This window comes from Lepisma saccharinum, chromosome 7 (assembly GCF_977018435.1).
Source record: "Lepisma saccharinum chromosome 7, izLepSacc3.1, whole genome shotgun sequence".
Taxonomy (NCBI): Eukaryota; Metazoa; Arthropoda; class Insecta; order Zygentoma; family Lepismatidae; genus Lepisma; species Lepisma saccharinum.
Genome location: NC_139235.1, coordinates 8,104,041 through 8,116,441, shown reverse-complemented (window position 1 = coordinate 8,116,441; position 12,401 = coordinate 8,104,041). Strand labels below are relative to the sequence as shown.

At 37.4% G+C, this 12,401-nt stretch overlaps 1 protein-coding gene across 1 annotated transcript in view; it reads right to left on the bottom strand.

Moving 5' to 3' along the window:
- Positions 1-7,760: 7,760 nt before the first annotated feature.
- Positions 7,761-12,401, bottom strand: part of Ttc7 (tetratricopeptide repeat domain 7) — a 66,070-nt gene continuing 61,429 nt past the window's right edge. Inside the window, exons 13-16 of the mRNA XM_083124949.1 lie at positions 12,015-12,253; positions 10,117-10,221; positions 9,649-9,740; positions 7,761-8,099 (exon numbers count right to left, since the gene is read on the bottom strand). Of these exons, the coding sequence (XP_082981075.1) occupies positions 7,967-8,099; positions 9,649-9,740; positions 10,117-10,221; positions 12,015-12,253 (569 nt within the window). The 3' untranslated portion in view covers positions 7,761-7,966. The remainder of the gene's footprint in view (positions 8,100-9,648; positions 9,741-10,116; positions 10,222-12,014; positions 12,254-12,401) is intronic.

Here is a 12,401-nt window from a genome sequence, read left to right as displayed (position 1 = left end):
AGTTGTTTTTTGCTATGTCCAATTTTTAGTAATCTAATAATCTATTTTCTTCTTTCTTGTCTTTTAATCTCTGCTCTTTTTCTGCTTCTTTCTCTTTCTTCAAATCAGTCATAAAGGAGATCATCATTTCCCTCCAACTATCATCTGTTGGGGTTGGCGTAACTTGTTTTTCCACGCACTGTCTACATTTAACTTCTACCTCTGCTGCTACGTCAGATCCTGGGTTTTTATGCGCGCAACTTTCATGAACGTATCTGTTGCAGCTGGAGCATGGTAATAAGGTTTCCTCCTTCTTTTCTTCGTTAGTACAGCAAACGAGCCTCTCCTTTTGCTGCCTGGTCAAAGGTCTCTGGGAACCTATCATCTTTGCTTCTTCTGTTTCTGGAACAGGCTTCTTCTTCTGTTTCTGGAACAGGCTTCTTCTTCTTCTGCTGGGCCACGAAGATCCACAGGTGGTTGCTTCGATGGTCCTGGTCACGGTCGCCAAAAATCACTGACACGCACCTTCTGCCTTTAGGGCTTTTAGTTTAGTCTGGTTATAACCCTTTTATCGGACTTCTCAAAGGCTTCTAAGGGTTAGCAGGACCAAGCCCTTGCGAGGTCTGTGGTGTAGGATTTAATTTTAATTATCACCTATGCAGGTTGAAATGAAAGATCCTTAAGATCTTTTACTCGAAGATTTATTTAAACTTTCGATGTTATACAAACACTTTTCCAAACAGACAATTCACCCGGTATAACTTGTAGGCCTAAACCTATTAGATATACCGAAGTTTATAACCCTGGTCTTTTGATGATGCAGGAGAACACCTTATTCAGAGTTGGGTTTGTGAATATCCGCCAAAATGGAGTACAAGTACTCCAGCCAATCCGAAGATTGAAGCAAGATATTCCCCAACGTCCCCTGAACCATCAACCTTTCGGCAACCAGGAGAATGTCCCGTAGACTCACAAAAGTCTAGCTCTTTTATATCATATTGTTGTTTACAATTTACCATGGTTATTACATAGTTGTTTAATATTTCTATAGTTTCAACATTTAAGTTAAACAATTCATTACCCATTGTAACATTAACAATAACACATTTTTAAAGAAAAGATTCCAACATAGATTAATATAATACAGATTGAATAGTTTTTTGCTTGAAAAATCATGTGTTGACAGGGGCGACACATAGCATTCCCCCACAAGAAAATAAAATTAAATATAAGTGAACGTTATTTAATTTTGTTTTATAACTTTTTCTCCCTTTTTTGTATATTTTCATTTTTCTTTCACTTCTTCTTCATGATGTGAGGCGATGTTTCATTTGGGATCGTCTTCTTGCACTTCATTCTTCATTTGCATGTAGCTTCTGGAGAAAACAGGAAATGGTTACATCTTGTTCAACACACTCCTTCGTAAAACTTCTTGACGTCCATTAGCCAGGTCTTCCATCCATTTAGGTCTTCTAGATTCTTCTCTTTTGGAATGGGAGATGGATTTTGTAAAGGAAATACAGGTTGTTCTGCAATTATCTTGCAGATTGAAGTATTTACAAGTCCCTGTTTGTCAGAAAATAGAGGGCAGTGTAGTTTCTCCTCATCTTCTTGATTTGGCAACCCTGGAGCGAAAACCTTCTTTCTTATATCTTCCTCGGCAGCGGACCTATTGTCTGAATGCGATTCCCTTTCAGCCATCGATAGTTTAACACACGAAGTCTTACCATTAATTGCTTCAAAACTATCTTCTCGGTCATCTGGAATCAAACTTTCTTCAACGACTTGTCCCTTCACCGTTAAATATAATTTGTTGGCACCTGCATCCAAATTGACTCTATATCTCTTGAAGAAGGGATATCCAAATAACAAATCTGCCTCTAAATTCTTCACTACGTAGACTTGATCTTCAAAAGTGTGTCCTGCAATTTCAAATATAATGGTTCGGCATCCTACAATACGGGACCTCTCATGTCCAACAAAATCCTTTAACCTTATTCCTGGACATCTTTGCAGTTTCAAGCCTGGTAATCTCTCTCGGAGCTTTACCCAAACATTATAATGCATTACTGTGCATTCACTTCCTGTATCCAAAGTACATCTTATTTTTAATCCCAAAACTTCTATTTGAATTTCTGGCTTCTTGCTGCAATTCCCAGTTACTTCAAAAACATTAAACAATTTCTCTTCTTCAGAATTTGGACAAGAATTTAGATCTAGATACAAAACATCTAAATTCTCATTGGTAATAAATTTGTCTTCTTCGCTCTCACAAACATCAAGATTGTGTCGCGTTGTAGAAAGGAGAGCTTCATCTACAACGACCTCTGGTTTAAATTTGCTCGACTGGTAGAGGGAATTTCCCAAGAAGGTGCTTTAATGGCAGAAGGAATTTCCCATACAGGTGCTCTAGGGTTCAAAGCACAGTCTTCTGGACTTTCGTCAGTCTGTATTCCGCATTCTTTTTTACGAGACTGGTTCCCGTTTCTTTGATTCTGGTTCTTATTCCAGGATGTCCTTCTATCGGCATCCTTCCTTTGGAACCTTAGATTTCCATTAAACCTTTGGTTGATCGGTGTGGGCCTCTTATCTTCTTCTCCTCCATTCCTCCGGGATAGCTCTAGATTCCTGATTCGAGGTTGAGGATTTCTCCGTTCATCAGTTCGTTGGTGATTGGCTTTCCATCCTTCCATTTGTTCAGACGCTTCGAACTTTCCCAGGAAATTCGTGAGTTGGTCTATGTTGGCGGGATCTCGAGTTAGTACCAGTTGTCGCACTCGTGAAGGTAATTGGCCAATGATTAAGTTCAGCACTTCTGATTGGTTGATGGTTTCCGTCAGATTGCAGTATGCTGCATATACCTCCCAGCAATATTCTTCCAATGATAACCCTGCACCTTTGCTATAATGTTTATTCCTCAGGGTATTCATTTCCCTTTGTTTTGCTTCAGGTGATGCGTATTGCTTCCTAAATGCAGAGCGGAAATGTTCAAAAGTTGTCCATCTCTTTTCGTTTGCCATAAACCAAGCCTTGGCTTTACCCACCATCAGCGAAGGGAGGACCTTTAGTCGATACATCATGGGCATTTTCATTAAATCCATATAAGTATTTATCTCCTCCAGGTACCTTTCAGCAGACACTGAATTGATTTCTCCATTAAACTTGGTGAGGGAATTGACGTCAGACATTCGGAGAATCCGATTGGATGAATGGTTTAAGTAGGAATTATCTTCTACCATTTTTTCCGTAGCGTAGTCTCTAGTTCGTCTCATTCTGCCACTCCTTTTTCGTTTCTTTCTTTGGCATGGTTCAGAATGTTCGGGAGATTCGGAAGTGGAAGAATACGAGGAGCAAGAGGTTCTTACACATATCTTCTTTGGCAGAGTTTCCATCTCTTCATTCCTATTCTCCTTGCCTAGTTGTAAGGTTTCCAACTTTGAGGTTAACGTTTTTATAATTTCAACTTGTTGTGTTTGGGCCTCTTTTGTCACTCTTATTTCACCCTCCAAATTTACGGACATTTCCTTTTGACTTTCCTTCAGCTCAGTCATTTCTTGGTTCAAGCTTTCTTGTAGCTGTTTAAAACGGTCATCATCTATCTGCCGATCTTCTCTCCTTCTTTCCACTAGTTCTTCATATTTTTCGTCTCTCTCTTTTCTGATTTCAGCTATCGCTTCGGATATTTCTTTTCCTAGATTTATTTTAAAATCTTCAAACATTTTCTTACTCATTTCTCGTTCCCTTTCTCTTTCTGCTTTCTGTTCAGCATCTCTTTCACCCAAAGTTTCAATCAAACGTGCGAACTTTTGGTCACTCATTTCTCGTTCTCTTTCTCTTTCTGCTTTCTGTTCAGCATCTCTTTCACCCAAGGTTTCAACCAAACGTGCGAACTTTTGGTCACTCATTTCTCGTTCTGCTTTCTGTTCAGCATCTCTTTCACCCAAGGTTTCAACCAAACGTGCAAACTTTTGGTCATTTTCTTCCTTGTCCTTTAATCTTTGCTCTTTTTCTTCTTCCTTTTCTTTTAATCTTTGCTCTTTTTCTGCTTCCTTTTCTTTTAATCTTTGCTCTTTCTCTGCTTCCTTTTCTTTTAATCTTTGCTCTTTCTCTGCTTCCTTTTCTTTTAATCTTTGCTCTTTCTCTGCTTCTTTCTCCATCTGTCTTCGCATCCCCTGTTCAGCTTCACGTTCTTCTAGCTTCTCGATCAAACGTGCGAATTTCTGATCATCTTCTTTCTTGTCTTTTAATCTCTGCTCTTTTTCTGCTTCTTTCTCTTTCTTCAAATCAGTCATAAAGGAGATCATCATTTCCCTCCAACTATCATCTGTTGGGGTTGGCGTAACTTGTTTTTCCACGCACTGTCTACATTTAACTTCTACCTCTGCTGCTACGTCAGATCCTGGGTTTTTATGCGCGCAACTTTCATGAACGTATCTGTTGCAGCTGGAGCATGGTAATAAGGTTTCCTCCTTCTTTTCTTCGTTAGTACAGCAAACGAGCCTCTCCTTTTGCTGCCTGGTCAAAGGTCTCTGGGAACCTATCATCTTTGCTTCTTCTGTTTCTGGAACAGGCTTCTTCTTCTGTTTCTGGAACAGGCTTCTTCTTCTTCTGCTGGGCCACGAAGATCCACAGGTGGTTGCTTCGATGGTCCTGGTCACGGTCGCCAAAAATCACTGACACGCACCTTCTGCCTTTAGGGCTTTTAGTTTAGTCTGGTTATAACCCTTTTATCGGACTTCTCAAAGGCTTCTAAGGGTTAGCAGGACCAAGCCCTTGCGAGGTCTGTGGTGTAGGATTTAATTTTAATTATCACCTATGCAGGTTGAAATGAAAGATCCTTAAGATCTTTTACTCGAAGATTTATTTAAACTTTCGATGTTATACAAACACTTTTCCAAACAGACAATTCACCCGGTATAACTTGTAGGCCTAAACCTATTAGATATACCGAAGTTTATAACCCTGGTCTTTTGATGATGCAGGAGAACACCTTATTCAGAGTTGGGTTTGTGAATATCCGCCAAAATGGAGTACAAGTACTCCAGCCAATCTGAAGATTGAAGCAAGATATTCCCCAACGTCCCCTGAACCATCAACCTTTCGGCAACCAGGAGAATGTCCCGTAGACTCACAAAAGTCTAGCTCTTTTATATCATATTGTTGTTTACACTTTACCATGGTTATTACATAGTTGTTTAATATTTCTATAGTTTCAACATTTAAGTTAAACAATTCATTACCCATTGTAACATTAACAATAACACATTTTTAAAGAAAAGATTCCAACATAGATTAATATAATACAGATTGAATAGTTTTTTGCTTGAAAAATCATGTGTTGACAGGGGCGACACACATGTCATTTGATGCTGGGTGGGCACCGGGGCCGCTTACAATGGTAGAAAAGTTCCCGGATTTGAACCGGCCAGGGATCGAACTCTGGACCTTTAGCATGGTAGTCAGATGCGTAACTGAGTCACCACGGCCACTTTTGTTATAAGTACATTTCGATTTAGTGTGGCTACATTTTACTTTCTGAACCAAAATTAAGGTTCATTGTGGAGAATTTTAAAGCTTCCATGATTTCCCTTATGCCATTCCTGGAATGTTTAGGAATTCAGTGGTGATTTGTTTTGTGATTAAACCTGGTGCTGCGAAAGATGCGTTCAATGCGTTTTATGTCAAGCATAGTATAGAGTAGGCAAGGAACTGGGTATTCGTATTTAACGTAGATATCTCATTACAAAACTTTCACATGCGTTGTTTACCTTCTATATTCATTAAATACCATCCTCTTAGAAGTCTCAAAGCGCACAGGTTGAGTTTGATCGTTCTAAGCAAAGTTAGAAACTCTACATATTTTATGTGTGTGTGTGTAATTTAAATTCGTGTAGAATTAAATTTAAGTTAGTTGGAAAATAAATCTTTCTTGTATCCTACAAATGAGTTTTGGCTGCATTCGTGAATAGTTATGGTTTTAAAGGAAAACCTAGACAAATTTACAACATTTTGGAATAGTAAATGATTTTTAATTAATGCCAGTAAGAAGAAGACAATGTGCAAGTTCAATGTTGACGAATCAAATAAAAAGAATGTATACAGTCAATGTTACAAATTCTTACAGTTTGACATTATGTGGCTAGTTCTTCCTCTATATTTGCATATAATGAATTTTCATTGTAACTCCACAGTACAATATTTATTTTTGCACTGTGTTACGGGTAGTTTGTTATTTTAGTGCAAGGGGGAGATATTTCGGTTCTATTATTGTTCATCTCATTGCATATCACGTGGATTGCAATCATTAAACTCCAAGGTAAATAATAGAAAAATCCTGAAATCAATTACAATAATGAAGCACCAAGTAAGATTTTTAGTGTAAGAATTAAAATGTTGTTCCTTGTCTTCAACTTTACGAAAACCAGAATATGACCCAATATCATATATGTTTAGTAAATGTATAAGAAATTAGAATATTTTTCTAGATATTTCCTTTGAACAATCCAAGACTAGACTCCATAATTTTAATTATTCCTTTTTTAAATTTATTACATTCCAATGAAAAAGTCTATTTGCGTTCCAAGTATCGAGCTCAAACATCGATATGCGTATTAATCGATAGTTCCTCACTGTTCGAATATGTTGTCTTCCCCTGCCAGATGGCTCTGCTTGTACTGGGTATGAATAGTCTGTGGTTTATAAGGCCTTAGAAAAGTGTTCGCACAAGTCAATGGACAATATGCTCAGTGTCCCAGCCTGTAATAGATAATCCTTGCTACAAGTGTTTCTTCATTTAATGTGTTTTGCTAGGCTGGTGGTGGATTTTACCATCCACCACTGGCTATCAAAACACATCAAATTAAGCATGTTTCTACCAGACACATAGCACACTAGAGTACTGCATGGAACCAGTATCACTCGATCGTACTCGTTCGAGCATTTATAATGGAATATCATTTTAATGTGGCAATAATCGTAGACACATACAGGGTGGGCACAAAGTTGCTTTCCCCAAAATAATGATTTCTTAATTTATTGGGGAAAGCAACTTTGTGCCCACCCTGTATATGTAAAATATTCTTTCTGAAAGTTTCAGCCCACAATCATCCACTTTATTTTCATATATCATTGCAAAACTAAACTACATTTTAACATGAACATAATTACATGTTTACTTAAGTTTCAATTTCGCTGCGTCTTTAACTTCACAATCCATATTTGAGAACCCAATACCACAGACAAATTATGGTTAGACATGTACTACTGGGCTTTGAGTGTATACCGTTTGTTTTGCCTCCGAATGCTGCACTCTAATTGACACGAAAATCAAGGAAAAGCACACCAACATGCATTTCCCACATGAACTAAATATTGAAGGTGGACAATCCACCACATCTGGCTTCCGCTACCTGAGCAAGTAAAACCAAGCTGTGGCAGGTGACACAGCAGACAATCCAGCAACAGCAGCCATGAGCGTAACAGTGCAAACCACCACAAGTTCCGATGTGGAAGGTGACAGCGGTCACAGAAATTAATTGAATTCAATTAACCGGTACGCAGATACATAAGCGTATAAATTTCCATAACACGAGTTAAGAACGTTTATTCCTACGTGTTGATTAAGAGTACAGTAGGAAGAAAATCTGGTTTAAAGTTTGATTCGTCTCACTGAAAGGTGACCCACTAGAAAATGAACCTAGAAACACTTGATTAAGGTGCTTTTGAAGGGGACTCCAGCAAAAACTGACATTCTGAATCAGAGAAATGAAAACATACACACCGTAATAAAAAATATAATGTATATTTACATTTAAAATACACGTCTAAGTACAGTATATATATAATATGCTGGTATTCATATTCATATAATTGGAAGTCTCTCTATATACACAACAACAATTTCTATCATCATCCATTAACAACAAGTTTTCTTGTAAAACCAAGACACTGTGTAGTAATTAGCACCTTCTATTGTACGATACGTCCATTATTCAAAACAAAGGGGGATGGAAGAGAATGGCAGAATGGGGCTTGTGGTTTCGACTTCCAGAGCAGTTGCCATACAGTCGCTTGCCGAGTCAAATTCACCCAAGGATTCGAGCACCTTGCCTAAATTGTACCTGCAGAAATAATTCAAAGTGAACATACACACTTATGACAGTGTAAAAGAGCTACAAATAATAATAATAATCTGTAAAGACTGTCTAACACAAAACATCAAATATAAAACAGGCGCACACCTTAGCAAGTCAAAAAATTACTCCAAAATATCACCAAGCTCATTTGGCTTCTACAGGGATATAAAACCAGGAACACCCACATGTGGAGAAGACTGCATTAAAAAGTATAAACAAGTTATCCATATAATAATAATAATAATAATAATAATAATAATAATAATAATAACAACCATGGTGCAACAGCCCATGAGGGCCAGGGTCTACTTACTGACTGCTAGCCTCGCTCCCACCGGCCAACCAGTTACAGAATGGAAATGTGGTCGGTGATGAACCACCAGTCCTTGTTGTAGGATTCCGTGTATGGGTTACACTACTCACATGTAGCTCCCCAATTTCCTCACGATGGTGGGTGGCCACTGGTCCCATGCACAGGCCGAAATCTCAGGAGTAAAGTTGTTACGCTTGCCCCAGGAGACTCAAACTTGTGCCCTTCCCATAATCAGAGCCCAAAGCATGATGCCTTAGACCATAAGACCACGGTGCAGGACAACAATCAGGTATTGATTCAAGGGTAAAAGGTTGGACAACTACATAGTAAAAATGAATATTAAAAATGAATCCCACAGAAATGAGGCTCATTGAAGGAGGCAAGAGATCTTGGTGAAATATTAGATTTATAATCTTACTTTATGATGTTCATGTTGGTGTGAGCTACGCTTTATTAAAACACCAAGTTACAATAAAGTAGATGTCTGTGTGTTACTGATTCTCCCTGCCTTCTAAATAGAACAAAGAGTAAATTTTCAGTTATATTGTCACTAAGGAGGAACAAGTATAGGGACCCAAGTTTCCAATAATGTTGGTCCAACATGAAAATTTTGTTGATAATATAGGACCAATGTAAAATTTGCCAGATTTTTTTGCAATGATGTGATGAATGAGCATTGTGTGCAAGAGTGGTCTCGAAGATTCAAGGATGGTGATGAATCCTTCAAAAGTACACCATGGGCTGGAAGACCAACAGCTGTAGATTGATTGACTTGCTATATTTTACTTTGCTTTTTGTGCCACTTTTCGCTAATTTGCGAAGGTGGGGATGGGTGATATGATGAAATTGATGAATGGACACTCACAAACATCCATGCCTAGGCCAGGATTTGAACCCGGGACCCCTGGTGTCATAGCACGGTGTGCTAACCACTCGGCCACATGGGCTGTAGACAATAACACACTGCAGCTGGCTGCTGAGGTGAACAGTGGTTGAACAGCCCTGATTATGACTCCGAGATGGAGTCGAAAGTTTAGACAGACTTTTAAAGTGTCTTATTTCATGCTGTTATTTGTTTTGTATGGTTTTTAAGCTATCTAATGTTTGACAAAAGCCATTTTAACTAAAGCTTTCTTTACTAAAAGATGAATTCTCATGACTACACTGCATAATAAGAACTTGTAACACCTGAAAACCAATCTCAATCATCAAAAATCTTACCAAGTTTGATGTGAATCCGGATCTATCCTTGCTGCATCACGCAATGTTTTTTCAGCAAGACGTTCGCTACCCAGATAATGGTATATACGCCCCTGGAATGAAAATATAATGCCATATTTTTATTTATAAAAATGCAACTTGATGCAATATGAAACTAATTGTGCATAAAATAATAATTCTGATAAGCAAAACAAGTCTGAAAGGATGATGTCCATTCAACACTGCATGCCAGGCATGATGTCTCCAATAAATTAATTCTGTATTACCTTACGGTAGTTCTCAAAGAGAGAAAAAAAACTACAAAAAATTAATTTGTTAGTTAGAATGAATTCTTCGAGCATTAAAAAGTATAAACAAAAGAACGAACAAAATGAAATTCCAGAATAATTCCTGGAATTCATCCATGATAATCCCAAAACGAGATAAGAAAGAATATCATGATAGAAGAAAATAAAGTACATTACTTACCAAATGTTGAAGACTTTTAACATGAGTAGGATTAATGGCAATTGCATTCTGGAAGCAGATCTTTGCTTCAGCAAACTCATGTTTGTACTCATGAATTAAACCTCTCTGAAAATATATGAAACACACATGTTTTTAAAGTATACAGCGATATTATTCTCATTCTAAACAAACTGCAAAGTAGGAATGCATTCATATTCAGAGTTCCCATTCTATCTGATCAAACACTTTCCTTTACTTTTCCAGAATTTCTGGGTAGGGGGAAGTTAAAAATATTTAGGATCTGTAGAATTAATGAAAATTTTATCCATAAATTAATATTTTTTTATTCGTCAATACTAGAATTGCACCAATAATGATGCCAATGTAATACTATCAGCCAATGCCAGTGGTATCAGCATCAGAAAATATCGGTTGTTATTTATTTACTGATATCGGCTGATACTTTTCTGCCATTTTGTCTTTCACTGTGTCTATGGAGTCTACTTATCCCAGAAATTATGAAAAATTATTTTTATTCTGTACCAGTTTTGTCTGGGAAAACTGGATTTTGTGATCATATAACATGCACTTTAAGATTTTGATGTAATTCTTGTATGTTTTAAAGCAAAAAACTTGATAAATTGATGCGGTGAAATCTTTGCAAACTAATATTAATCAATATTTAGAACAATTTTTAATTATTACAATTTTCATGCATTGGTATCACTATTGGTGGGAATCAATATATACTATATCAACAGGGTGACCAAAATATTTTGACCCAAAAAATGAGACATCCCAAGGATGTCAGTTTACCCTCTCCTGAAAACTCTTTTAGGTCTAATTATACATCATAAACAATAAGTGAAATATGATCTCCCTTTGTCAAGAGGTATTAATTATTATAATCTCGCTGTGACTTCCATAATGTTTTTGGTCCCTTCTGATTAATCTTTGCTGGTAGTCCTATGCTGAAGTTGAGCAATGCCTGTAGTATTTATCAGAAGAACCAATCCTCTTCAGAACAGTTTTTTCTTCTTCACCAACCATTCATAAAGCTCACCGAAAAACTTACTCCACATATCTGACACACAATGCACGATTTGTCTTTTGAGTGTGTGTGTCAAGATGCAGGAATTTATGTTCTTGTTACAGGTTTAAAAATTCCATCACTTTCTTTAGCATGAACTGTCTCTCAAATTTAGACTTGGTTTTCAAGCTAACTCCTAGTCTTTTATAAAACGGGACAAATTGTATTTTTTAATAATATCGTTGGGACAACCGGGACATGCCTCTGAAACGGAATTGGTCACCCTATATATCAATCATCAGAGTTTTGCTACAAAACAATCCATAATTTCATATTATATAGTTATTAAATTTCAAAATTAATTTCTTCCTACAATGTTGTTACATAATAATAAATATTATTTATTTTGCATAATTTTTCAGGATATTTGTGTGGACTCTGCAAAGCACCCAGACTAGCGAAAGTATCAGTGATTAAATTTGAACTAATACAGTGGAACCTCGATTTTATGCTTCTTGATTTTACATTTTTCTGCATTATGCATTCAATCTTGATGCTTCCAACATAGCAATCTGCCATACAATTTTCCTCGATTTTTCATTTTCCTGCATTTTAAGTTTCTTCAGGTTGGTTCCCTGACAAATGTAAAATCGAGGTTCCACTGTGACACATTGAGAAAAATTTTATACATTAACACATCTATCATATGCTTTGAATATAAGCTGCCCTAATTTGTTCCCATGTTCAAGAAACTGTACAAATGCGGCTTTGACAGTTTCTGATTAGAACCTGTGGGCATAGTGACAATTGGTAAAAGAAATTCCAACTTGTTTACATTAATATTTACCCTTGCGTTTGATAACACATAAAAAACAATGCTGCTACTCACCATGTACATGATGTGATGGGAGAGAGGGAATATGGAAGCGGCCTCCTGGATGCAGGCGACGGCAGATGCTGTCTGCTCCAGGGAAAGGTAGATTTCTGCCAGCAGAATCCAGATCTGCAGCTGGAGCAGCCACGCCCTCTGAGGTCCTGGCCGAGGCTGGAAGGAGCTCAGGGAGGAGGCCACTTCGGACAGAGCCTGCTCGACACGGGATACCACCAGGGAGTGAGCGTGAAGCGAGCCTAGAAATGTAATTCATAATTAATTGGAAGGTAAGTGTAGCTGTAAGTAAACATTGTGTATTTCAATGCATCAGGTGCCAACTTCACGTAGATCTAATTTGAAATTGAACAAATTAAAAATCCAAGCATGCACATATTTTTGGTTAAA